The sequence below is a fragment of the Cebus imitator genome, unplaced genomic scaffold, assembly GCF_001604975.1.
Source record: "Cebus imitator isolate Cc_AM_T3 unplaced genomic scaffold, Cebus_imitator-1.0 Scaffold37, whole genome shotgun sequence".
In the NCBI taxonomy this organism is placed as follows: domain Eukaryota; kingdom Metazoa; phylum Chordata; class Mammalia; order Primates; family Cebidae; genus Cebus; species Cebus imitator.
In genome coordinates, this window is record NW_016107352.1 from 1,539,743 (window position 1) to 1,553,513 (window position 13,771).

General features: G+C 34.2%; 1 protein-coding gene across 12 annotated transcripts in view; it reads right to left on the bottom strand.

The window, feature by feature from the left end:
• Positions 1–13,771, bottom strand: part of SGCE (sarcoglycan epsilon) — a 70,055-nt gene that overhangs the window by 1,225 nt on the left and 55,059 nt on the right. For 3 of the 12 annotated variants that reach the window (XM_017525125.2, XM_017525120.2, XM_017525130.2), the window contains 4 exons: positions 12,903–12,929; positions 11,961–12,149; positions 2,121–2,164; positions 1,244–1,278 (listed from right to left, as the gene is read on the bottom strand). In XM_017525125.2, the coding sequence (XP_017380614.1) occupies positions 1,244–1,278; positions 2,121–2,164; positions 11,961–12,149; positions 12,903–12,929 (295 nt within the window). The remainder of the gene's footprint in view (positions 1–1,243; positions 1,279–2,120; positions 2,165–11,960; positions 12,150–12,902; positions 12,930–13,771) is intronic. The other 9 variants (XM_017525127.2, XM_017525123.2, XM_017525131.2 and 6 more) reach the window with 3 other exon arrangements.

Below are 13,771 nucleotides of genomic sequence, written 5' to 3' on the forward strand. Positions count from 1 at the left end.
ACAGAGTCGCTCTGTTGTCCAGGCTGGAGTGCAGTGGTGTGATCTCAGCTCACTGCAACCTCTGCCTCCTGGTTCAAGTGATTCTCCTGCCCCGGGCTCCCAAGTAGTTGAGATTACAGGCACGTGCCACCACACCCAACAAATTTTTGTATTTTTTTTTAGTAGAGAAGGGGTTTCCACCATGTTTGCCAGGCTGGTCTCGACCTTCTGACCTCAGGTGTTCCACCTGCCTTGGCCACCACACCCGGCCTCCATTTAGTTTTAAATGTACCAGAGGTACAAACACACCAATCTTTCATAATTATAACAAAATGCTGGGGTGGTCTCTCTCCCTTTGGCACTTAGATATTGTAGGGACTCACTGAAAAAAACTAAATAACAACAAAACAACCAAGAGGAGATAGTAACAACAAAACAACCAGAAGAGATAGTGTATTTTAGTAATATAATCCAAATTGCAGAAAAATGTAAGAAAGCAAGAAGGTAATAGGCTCTAGTGTTAACTAAAAAGAAGAGCAAAGCTTTCTTGACTCAAGCAAAATGCCTGCTCCCAAAAATCTGTTTCAGAAAAATAACTTTATAAATTGGGTTAAACAACCTTAAAAGCCCTTGGGAAAACTCCAGCTCTTGTATTTCTTTAGGCAAAAATTGTCCTTGTATTTGAAAACGCTCTGTTACTAAAATGTAGCAAGTTAACAAGCATACTTGCTAAAAAAAAATCTATGTGACTATTAAATTGCCCTAATATCATCTACTAAAGTTTCCTATTTCCCCTAGTGGGTAAGTAAGTAAAGTCTAGATTTTTAAATACTCGAAAGAAATATTTACTATTTTTCTAGAAATTGCCTCCTTTCTACTCACTCCATGCCTGAAATAATTAAGCATCAGAAGATACACATCTTAGGAGAGATGGAAGCTACAAGGTTAATGATGAAGTTCTATCGTTTCCATTGTAGAAATATTCTTTTAGAAATTTTCCTCTTTAAAAAAATAGCCATGAAATTAGTGGTACTAGGAATTCATTTATCTTTTTCTCTCTTTAGGTGACTCATTTTTATAACAAAGTTTGTTCCTTCATCAATCTCCTGAATACTTACAAAGTAGCAACAACACATCAATATATTGAATAGTCTTGTTGAAACACATTAGCATTTAATTAAAACTGAGTAATCAAATTGTAGGAAAAATTCTGATAAACATTATCCTGTAACTGAAATCTGACGAACAATTTCATTATACTTGCCTCAAATCTTTGAAAAGTTGTCAAACGAAAATCTCCTTAAATTCACGAAAGCAGTAATAGAGAAGATAATTTCTGAATGAAAACATGCAATACATTTCTGGATGTGCCTGAAGTTTTTAAGAGACTTACTTAATAGTTTCCCTATCACAATGCCACTATTCATACTTAGAATTCCACATCCAACTTACATTTTTAAAACTTCTCTTGCTTTTCCAAAAGAGCTATAAAGGCATTAATGGTTGCCTGGCAATTAGAACTAGGAATCAACCACTAATTAGAAGACAATCATGAATAAGTTATCTACTCAGTATAGAGATGAATGAAATAATTGGCTGTGGAAATTTTTTAGGGACACTTGAAAGAAATAAAGAAAGCAAGTCTTAGGGAAATAGAATAGTCCAAGGAGAATTGTCCACCATCTTGTTGTCACTGGTCATGTTATAACAGCTTTTTAAAACGGGTTTAAAACCAGGCCAGCCACTTCTCATTTATCCCAATGAAGCCTCAGTGATTAGTCACAATGCTTTCCTTTTGTAAGAGTCAGTTTCAAGCTGCTCACTTACTGAGACAAATCCTGGATGCATCCAAGCTAAGAATCTTTCATACCAAGGGGAAGAATAGGGAGCTTCACTAAAGGAAAGGGGTTTTATTCAGTCTTCCTTAATTAGACAGGACCTCCATGGATGCTTTTGCTCTAAGATCATTTACCCTGTGTTTATCATTCTGATGCCAATCTACGTCATAATCTAAGCTATTATTCTGAGGTTCTAAGTTATGTCTACGTCTATGACACAAATTTTATATATATAGTGCCATAATTATCTTTTAATCTATTAGATTCATCCATAAACATGAAATTATTATTATTAGCACTCACCTGTCGTCTGCTGTTGGGGAATCTGAGTCTGATGTGGCAAGTTCCTAGAAATGATGAACATTTTTGAGTAAAACTGTGTTTGCTACACACTTGTAAAAAGAGAGCAGACATACTAGATTGAAAAACTTTACGGGTAACTATAACCCCAGTCATGTAATCCAGCACAATTCCCCTCCCCCTTCATGAGCTTACAGATGAGGAAACTAGGTCTGAGGAGAATAAAAATTAATAATATTTGATAACATGCATGAATCTTTCACTACCTGCTATACTCTAAAGTACCTCACAACAACCCTAACAGGTAGACATTAATATTTTCCCCATTTTATGGGTGAGGAAATACCCTTGCAGATCCAACGCCACATACCTAGGATGTGGAAGGTAAAGATGTGAACACAGTGGCTTGTGCTCTTAACCTATATACTTTCAGATCCGGGTCTAGAAGACATACATACACTCACACATTTTATGGAAAAATAAATATAACCTTCATTCACTATCTCAAACATTTGTGCTCTTTTATCTTCACGTCAGGAATGACAGTAGCCATGCATGAAATGCATTAGCAAAATGCAGAAGTCATCCTTGTTCCTTCCCTCTCCTTCAGTCCCCACATTCAACTACTTAGGGACTTTGGCATTTCTTTTTGTCTCATTTGGATCTGCCCCATTCTTCCCCATCTCCATTGCTAATTAATAATGGCTTGGTTGAAGCCATCATCATTTCTCACTTGGATCCTTGTAATCGGTCTGACTTGTTTCCTTATTCACATTCTTGTCCCCTTATAATCCACTCTGCCTACTGCTATCAGAACAATCTTCCAAGACAGGGGTCTCCAAACCCTGGGCGACAGAACTTGGCTGCACAGCAGGAGGTGAAGAACGGCAGGTGAGCCAGCGAAGCTTCATCTGTACTTACAGCTGCTCCCCATCACTTGCATTACCACCTGAGCTCCGCCTCCTGTCAGACCAGTGGCAGCAGTAGACTGTCATAGGAGTGTGAACCCTAGGGATCTAAGTTGTGTACTCCTTATGAGAATCTAATGCCTGATCATCTGTCACTGTCTCTCATCACCCCCTGATGGGACCATCTAGTTGCAGGAAAACAAGCTCAGAGCTCTCACTGATTCTACATTATGGTGAGTTACATAATATTTCATTATATATTACAATGTAATAACAATAGAAATAAAGTGTGTAATACTACTCCTGGTCTGTGAAAAAAACTGTCTTCCATGAAACCAGTTCCTGGTGCCAAAAAGGTTGGGGACTACTGTTCTAAGACACAAGTCTGGTTATGTCATTCAAATAACACACATTTCAATATTTCCTTATATTTATCTGCAGATTAAATTTCAGATTTCTTAATGTGGCCTGGAAAGCCACAATATATCTCACTCCTACATGGAGTGCCCCATGTCTGCTTGAAGCATGGCTACTACCATATCCTGTACCCAATCAGCTCCCATTTGTCCTTGCAAACAACTCAGAACTTGTTATAACATACAGGTATTACTCTTATAATTTAAAAATTCCCATAAGAAATGTTATTAAAATTTTTAACATATTATGGCTCCTCTCTAAGCAACTCACAATTAGGTTACCATTTAGCATGCTTTCATTCACATGCTGATAGTCATTGTATTCTCTGAACATAATATTTAATTGCCCTAATGTATATGAACAATAAGAACCATCCTATTTTGTTTAGTATCCTGAGCAGTAAGCATTAAAAAGACTCACATACACCATGGCATGTGTATACCTATGTAACAATCCAGCACAATCTGCACATGTACCCCAGAACTTAAAGTATATTAAAAAAAGACTCACATAATATACATGTTTATTGACATAGATACACCCATTTAGTTTCAAATTTTGATATTAAAATTAGTTTATGAAAATGTACAATTTAAGTTCTGTGTGGAAGAAACTCTAGGAGTCAGTCCTTTGCAATAAAGTTTGATCCAAGCTGGGGATTTTCAAAGTTTTGTGTTTTCTCTTTAGCACTTGGATTCCTCTTAATTGAAACCCTAAGCGGAACTGCGACGTACAAAAGAGATAAATGTGAGGTTGCCTGGGTTGAAACAAGGGAGTTAGGAATCCTGTCTGCTTTGTTTTCTCTGCCCCTCATGCTGGCCCCTACAGCAATTCAAAGAAATCTCTAAGAAACAGTTTGAAAACCATTGATCTGAATTATTTCAGCCAAGAAAGTATTATGTTCCAAATACAACAATCTAAAGTGGAAAACAGTATTTAAACTCTTAATTTAATCTATAGTTAACACCTTTGAGTGATTTTTTTAATGTCTCAGTTCCACTTTAAAGATATTACTAAGGAAATAATAAACTCAACTCTAACTTAATTTGAGGAAGTTACTTAATAATTTGTTCCAACATTTATATTCTTTTTTATTGTTACTTATCAGCCTTACTTATCCCCGTGTGGGCTAGAGGAGTATTTCTTTTTAGTTTGTTTGTTCTTTCAGAATTTCACACAATGTATTTATATTTGTTTTGGTCACAAAGTAAAAAGATCAATTTATAAACTACAAAGAGGGAGTAAGTTCTACATTTAAAGATGGCAAGGCAAACATCTTTACTACAGAAGTCAAAATGCAATTAGATGGGCATCTGGCGTGGGGTGGGAGAATGTGTTTTACCTACTCAGGTACAACTGATTTGGGTCTATTCTATACTCAAAACAAATACAGTGCACCCTCTGTACACAAGTACGCACACACACCCACACAAGCACTTCCTCATTCCTTACCATCTCTAGCTCTACCTAGCCTGTTAACAGATGAAATCAACACATTTCAACAAAATACAAAAATCAAAAAGGATAAAGAAAGTCCAGAATGTAGGTGTTGTAACATAGGCAGTGGTTGGTAAACAAAGACACGGGTTTTCCAAAAGCCCTAGATTAAAGATACTTCAAATTCAATATCAGCATTTGGATGAGGTAGTTGGACGCCTCCCCCTGCCTTGTTGGCCCTCCTGTTGGCCTCCTAACTGACCTTTTGTGGAATTTAGCTTGGAAACCACTGATCAAAGACAACCTATGCCCTGTTATTTCTCCTCTAGCTTCCATTTGTTCCTCTTTTGCTGCATTGCTAAACTTTCTAAATCACAATGGGTTGGGCTAGGTGAAAAGAGATGGCTGGTTGAGAAAAATGCCACAAACAAACTAGCAAGAAATTTAGAGAAGATAGATACGAAAGCAACTGTGTGTCTTATATTGATTTAGGGACTGAAAAGCATAGTGCATGTTCTAAGTGGTTATGTTTGAACAATGCACATGCACTCCTTGTAATTTCAAAGGAAACTTAGATGAGTTATATTAAAAGTGCTTGTGTGTACAAAAAGGTGCTCAACCAAAAATTACTGCGACTCAGTTTCTCCTGATTAAGTACGACCTATCTCCTGTTTTGAGGGGGACCCTTGAGTCTCCAAGATATGTACAACTTGTAACTACATGCGAACCTGTATTAGAGTGTGAATACATCTATGATGGGCATATTTAAAACTGTATATTCCATTTAAGTGTTGAAGGAACACAGCTTGTAAGAGCACTGCTTCAGGCACACTAGAAAAAATGCCTACACCCTCAACTCTGCTAGTTAAAAGATGCAAAGGATACAGGAAGAAGGTGGAGCATTTTCATCTTTGGTGAGAGCACGGTCCTAAAGGCAATTATACAGGAGAGGGGGGTCAACTTCAAGTAGAGGCCCTATAATCCTTCTAAGGAAAGACCTTTTTAAAATCATAAAACAATTTAAAATAATTATTATTAGACAAAGTGAAAAATTATTATGTATAAACTGTATTACATAGAAATTTAAGAAAACTGTAACTGTAAATTAGCATTATTTTCTAATTTCATTTTCATTAATTTCATGCATTTAAATAGAAAATTGTGTAAATTAGTCATTGCACAAACTTCATTCTTTAAGAATGCAAAGGTAATGATTTGCAAATTAAGAAATAAGTGATTTGGAGGAAGTACACAATTATTTGTTATTTGTACAACCGTTTCAAAGTAATTTGACATTCTTGGATACCCTATACAGTAATTCTGTGAGTAAAGTTGATGATTATCAACTGATTATATTGCTACTTATTTCAATACTAAAAAGCAAAGTGATTTGCATAAAGCCAAAGAATCCATGCCAGAGTTGAAAGAAAATGACATTAGTTATGTGGAATACAAAACATTTCACTTTTCAATTAGTATGGTAACGTCACTAAACAATAAGAAATAGTAATATATTTTTGGAAATCAATGGCTCGGAAATATTCTTGGCTGCTTGATACTTCTTCTCAACAGGACACCATAATCTTAAATCTTAGTCCCCTAAATCATTGTCTTCAACTGATACTTTTATTAAAACTTAATTTTTATTTATGAAATTTGACCATAAAGTTGTGATTGTGACCAAAGGGAGGACAAATGGAAAAATACTTAAATAAAAGCTAAAATGATTCGATACTATTTTTAATTAGAAGACTTAATTCTACTTTTATACTTGTCAATTTTCAAAAGATTAGGTGCAACCTATCTCCTGTTTTGAGGGAGAACCAATTATCCTGGATTAGGAATTTTGTTTAGAATAATGAATAAGGAAAATTTTTGTGTAACAAGTTAATATCTTCCAGAAAAATGTGTGGAGCACTATCCCCAGTTATTCATTAACTAAGGGGCCTCATGAAGATGCCTACCGCTTCAGAAAAATCAACTGGTATTGATGTTGTCATAAGAATAGTGAAGAGGCATATCTTTCCCCAAAAGACAGCATACCTCACTACAAATTTAATATAATAAAAAATTATTTTTTAGAAAATCAAATATTGGGATCCCTGTCCCCATGCATAAGACTACAAAATAACAATTTCTCAATGGCTTTGAGCTGTTCCAGCTTTAGCCATTCAGGCACTGTTTTCTTATTAGCTCTATCTCTCAATCTCTCCATATCATTTTCCTCAGGCAGTTTAGGGAGGTGTGGAAAACTCTAGAGGCTGAGTAGCATAAACTCCCAAATACCTCCAACCTCCTAGACAATGTGCATGGACTGCTTCTCTTTCACAGTTTCACATGGGGGAATTTAGGAAAAACTATTCCACTTTTAAAACTCCATGTAGAGGAATGTGAATAACAACCTTTCCCACTCATGAGCCTGACCAGAAATATCAGAGTTTTTGGATTTTCCAATCTTGAAACTTAAGTCGTTTGATTATTAAGCCAGGAATTCTCAAACTTTGTTGAGAAGCTCTCTGCAGGAGCTCTACCACTACCATAACGCACACTCCCACCAGACTCTAAATTCCCTGACTCAGAGCCCCAGGATGTATACTGTAAAAGCTCTACGGTGATTCTGACACATAACATGGTTTGGGAACAAGGCTAGACTCTCTCTTGACATTCCTTTGAGGACCTAAAATTCTATTACTTGGAATTAAATTTTTTTCATTTAAACAATTACAAAGGGCAATCTTTGAGGTACACCAATCAAATATATAATAGATTTTTGATGTGAAGTCTTTGGTCACAAACATAACCCCAATCACAACAATGGTTCTTTGGGCAAAGTCAATTTACTTTTAAGAATTACTTTACAATGTGATTTCCAGAAATGAATTGTAATACATAAGATGAATGTCTATAGAGGAAAAAAATTCGTCCTGCTATTAATGGCAACACTTATTTGCTACAAAGATAAAAAGGACAGATGCAGAAAAACTTACTATACGAGGGCATGAGGGACATACTATACAATACTTGGCTAGAGCTCTTCATGACTGTCAAGGTCATGGGACCACAAGAAAGGTATAAGAAAATGCCCAGACCTGAGGAGACTAAGGAAACATAGTGATTATTGTGTCCTAGATGGAATCCTAGAACAGAAAAAGAACACTAGTGAAAAAACTAATGATATCTGAAAAAAGTCTGAAGTCTAGGTAACAATAAAGTAACAATACTGGGTTCTTCATTGTGACAAATGTACCATGGTACTATAAGATGTTAACAACAGGAGAAACTGGCTGAGGGGTATCTAGGAACTCTCTATTATCTTTGTAACTTTCCTGTACCTTTATAATCATTCAAAAATAAAAAGTTTATTAAATAATAAATACATTAGCAAAGATCAAATTAAGTTGACCTTATATTTCTAGACTATGTGATAGTTTTAACAGCCTATTTATATTATCTCTGTAATTTGAAAAGCAAAGGAATAACTACAAAATGAAACACCTCATTTCTGGGCACATCTCCAGGTTCTACTCCACCTTCCCTTTCCACTGCCTCTTTGTTCATTTTGCTTACAACCTAAATCAGAGATCCCTCTGAGGTCAATGATGAATGCTATCTATCCCTGCCTAGATGTCAGGATAGGTAAATAATCTAATCTCACGTCTGACCTAATTTAGCTTTGCCCCTTATCAGTGGCTCAAATTTATCTTCTGCAAATGATTAAATATTTTTTCTTACTGGCTAATTTATGGTGCCAGTCTGGCACTTTGTGAAACATTCTACCGAAAAGAAAATATTACTATGTGATTGATAACAGTGGCAGTCATTTATTACACAATTTTGTGAGTTCTCTATACCTCTGATGTAAATTGACTTGTTTAAAGGAACAAACTAGTTTTATGCAGTTTTGAAACAAAGCTTTGAATATTCTTGAGTCTTACTTAGAAGCCAATGTAAACCTTTAGCCATATCCGTGTCTGAATATTTCTGGTATCAAGTCTGAAGAATAAACATGAAATCCTTTGGCTAAATTGTTTATGAATGATAAATTCAGTACACATAGTATGAATGTGAAGATGAAATACATGCCCTTTTAGGAAGGGTAAATTAATAAGTACAAGGCAGCATTATCCAAGCATATAACTGGTTATTGAGTACTGTAATGCCTCCCCAAATATCATATCATTTAATCTTGAGAATTCAGTTCAATCCAAATGACCAAAATATTTATGTGTGTCTACTCAGTGCTGAAGTAAAACTTTTAAAACATGGCTGTTTTTCTGGTAAAGAGTAAAAGTTGAATTTCCATGAAGAACAGTTATGATGAACCCCATACAATAAATTCCCTATTATCTGGCATGGTTGGAAAATGAGGTTAATTTAATCACATATTCTGGCTTATAGGGAGTTACCATAGAGACCGTGCACATATTATCCATTTCCAAGAATAAAAGAAAGATAATATACACTCAACACTGAAACGACACCGAATGTAATTTAATTTTCCTCTGATGAGTCAGACGCACTTGATGATCCTGCAGTGCCTCAGAATAATCATTGTGAACATCATCAATTATCTATGTACCCTATTTATATAGAAGTGCTAGTTAATGGAGCTTTTCCATTAGCAGAATTCTGAATAATGTGAAGGTTTTCTGGACTTAAAACTACGTATGTGTTTAAATTGTTGCAAGTTCAATATAATAGCGTATTACATTTGCAAATAGATCTGATCAACATAATGACAGTCTTGATGGGGTTATGGAAGGACCAGAAAGATGCATTTGGTGTAAACTAGACAGAAAATTTTATTTTGTTTGTATATTAGTAGCAACATTGTAAAATTCTAACTACAGGGAATCAAAATACTTTTTAAGGAGCTATTCTTATTTTCAACATATATGATTAGAAAGGGTTATCTTAAAATGATAGCAACATTTTCCTTCTCTTCAATTTCATTAGCAATAGAGTTTTACTGACTTATATATGTAGTCAAGTTCCCCTACTTATTATAACTAGTTTTCTACTCTAAAATTCTACAGCATTGTTACATTATCAATAGAAGCATTTCTCAAACTCTGTTCTATGAAGAGTTGCCTATTCTGACCTTTTCCTATGGATTCATAAAGTATATCAGCACACTAAGGGACTGAGGACTGTTGTAGCTTAAAAAACAGAGAAATAAAACCTTTACATTACAGTACTTGATAACCAGGCATATGCTTGGATAATGCTGCCTTGCACTTACTAATTAACACTTCTTAAAAGGGTATGCATTTCTTCTTCACATTCATACTAAGTATACTGAATTTATCATTCATAAACAATTTGGTTAGCTACAGGACTTCATGTTTCATGTTAAAAGTTTGCAATGTTGCTACTACTTTTTTCTAGGTGATTTGACCACTTCATTTTTGAAGGGTATCTGTCAACATTTCACTGGCATGCTAGGTTAAACAATATCAGAAACTTAATAACCTTAAAGAATAAGTACGAATTCTTTTCATTTTGAAAATGACAAAGCCATTTCATAATTTTCACCTAAAAAAGGCATAAAAGGTTAAATTGTGAATTATTACAATACTATTGAAATTTTACCAATTTTTCTCATCAATATCTAATCCTGGTAAACTGGGTTTTATGATGACCCATAATAGATAGGCTACTGACCATCAGAGAGTATAGAAACCCATCTGTTTCATTCAGTGCAACTAAATTTTGCAGACTTTAATATTTATATCCCTGATGTATTAATGTTTCCAAAATTTAAAATTGTAAACTTATGCAATTTTACTCATTACTTAAATTACCCACTACCCATTATGTAATTACTCTCTCACATACATATGCACATAAAACACGAACCTTATTCTGTATGACTTTAAGTGATGTTAGAGAACTTTAGAAAAATATTCATAATACTTTTGGATTTCTAAAGTATTCTGGATAAACTTGTCTATCTATACTATTCATATTAATTATTATTTAATCTTCAAATTACCACAAGCATTCTTTCTGGTTACAAAAATAAACATTCAATGGGAAAATGTACCCAGCAGAGTTCCCAGGTGAATGTGTTCACTTTAATATCATATCCTAAGGGATGGGGGGTGTGTGTGTGTGCGCGCGCGCACGTGTGTGTGTGTGTGTGTGTGAGAGAGAGAGAGCAAGAGAAAGAAAGAGAGAGACAGAGAGTGAGAAAGATTTTTCTGCATAACCACTCCATCTACAAAAGTAAAGTGAAAAAGAGGAGGACCTCAAAAGCCAACTTTGTGACTTCTAGTGCTTGAGCAATTGAATTCAACTCATTTTAACATATGGTTAAAAAGAAAAAAAAGAGACATGTTCTTATAAACAACAGTTTTACCCACCATTCCCTTATATAAAAATGTGACCATTAGGCTACATTATATTAGCAATATACGATGTAGCATAATGCTGTATTACAGTATTATACAACATGGTTTCCTAAATGCAACTGTACAATTTCCTCACCCTTTATCCTTATCTTTACAAGGTCCTTCCAGGCTTTCTAACCCTGGTCCCTATAGCACTAGACAAGGTTTGCACTAATAAAATAGGTGTTTATAGCCCAAATTGGAACTGCCTGCCTTGATAGACAAGCAGATCACAAAAAACAACCCAAACATCCTTAATTCTAAGGCAAAAATTTAGATTACAAAGGTCTATGGTAATAACATATTTAATAGGTTAAAACCAAATAATTCTAACAACATCTCTAAAAAATAATCAAATTGAAATGCTTATGATATGCTTCTTTTTTAATAATTAACTCATCTTTGAGCAAACGTGAGTTTAGTATCAGTGTCAATTTCTTGAATATTAAGGTATATGTAGTCTTATTTGCATTAGTAGGGGGGAAAATGTACATTTCCTAAAAGTAATTGTATTGTATTTGTCTCAGGACAGTAGGGGTGGGATTTACACAATTAATATCCTTTTTGTATTTTCTCTTCCAGTTATAAACAAACAAACAACACAACAACAACAGAAAAATCTGGTCTTTACAGATATTAGTAAAAATATACACCCATATTAATAATTGTGGCTCTAAGTGGACACTTACTGCTGTGTTTGCATCAATGGCATGTTTGTGCTATCATAGCTGTCTGTGTGTAAAGGAGGTATGATTTCTCCAGTCACAGGGTGGAACACAGGAAGCGTTGACAGGGGCCATGCTATCTCTCTATTCTTGGACATGTCTCGAAGTTCCTTGGTAGATTTCTGAATAGCACTGTGATGAACCAGTTGAATGCTAGGTCAAAAAGAAATAAAACAACATATATTTAAAATCATATATTAGCTTAAAAATCATATATTAGCTTAACGGGTCATCAATTTGAAAAAGCTATGAAGTATTTTTATTTTTTAAAGTGACAAGACATTATTGCACTTTGGGCATTCAACAAACTATCTCACAAAGTCAGATATCTCACATACTTTTAATATAACAAAACTGAAAACTATAAACTGATTTTAAAATACATAAGTGTTTTATTAAACTAAGCTATGAAGCATTGTATTAATATTACTGCCCTAAGTAACAAACTAGTTTTCTATTTATTTTCTATGATTAAGATAAAACTATCATAGCTTTTATATTTTTGCTTCTGGTGGGGCATTCATAAATACTCACAGAGGTTTCATTTTATGGTAGGTTATTACTGTAGATTCTGGAAAACTTGTATGAAAGGTCTTTTCATCTGTTCTCTGGTTTACAGAAATGCAGATTGGAAATCACATAATATAAATGGCAAGTTAATATTCTGAATCTGAAATACTTTAGGTTTAATTTTTATCTGTTTACTCTTAGTTTTCAAATCCTTTTTAAAGGTTTTAGTTTCTACCCCTCCTAAATATCTCTATTTAGAAAGCAGCTTTCACAGTTATGAAATAAACTATGAAAGATGATGAATGAAAAAAAGCATGACACACATGTATGGAGCACAATGGGCAACTGAGAAGTGGCAAAAATGATGAAGAAAATAACAGGAAAAAAGACACTTACTCTGGTGTTTGCATGTTTCTCTTTTCCCTAGAAACAAAACAAAATTTATGAATTAAATAATAGCATTGATATTTGGAACATTAAGACTATATGTTCATGGGATCTTGCATGATGTGGAAACGCTGACATTGTTACTATTAAATGCAACCAGGCAGCATTTGCCACCAGGTTTATGACATTACTTGGATGATACACATACGATGGAATACTGATGAGAAACACATAGAAAAATGGAAAAAAAATGGAGATTAAGAATCAAGGCCTTGATTGAAATAAATTCTATGACATAATGAAATCAAGCTACATGTAAAAATGAAAGGATTTGTTACTTGCTGCTTTATTCATTTTTTAACCTTTGCTTTGTTACCCTGACTTCCAGGTAATCTTTGGAAATTACCTTAATTGACATAGATGTCCTGAAAGTACTAACTATTCATGAAGACTCATTACTCAAATTATACCTTATTTTCATTAATTTACTCCTAAGTTGGGTTTTAAAAATATATTTTAAACATTTAGACTGTGTCATCTTGTTTGACAGCAGAATGATTTCAAGAAGAATTTTGACCATCACTTCTGATCAAACTAACACAATTTTTTTTTAAGTGCAATTACAGGTCTGCAAACCAGTCTCTGCTCATACAAGATAGCTTGTATAACCAAATATCTAGCCTCAATTATTCTTGGGACTGTTTTGCCAGTATGAATTTACATCTAGCCTTAATAATTTTTGAATAAACTAATTATATCCCCTAATTTGATTTACTAGACTCGAAACTATTTTAATTCATTTTAAAGAAATAAAATATTGCAGTTTGAACACAATTTCAATTCATTTACAAACTGTTTTATGAGCTAAATGAAACTTT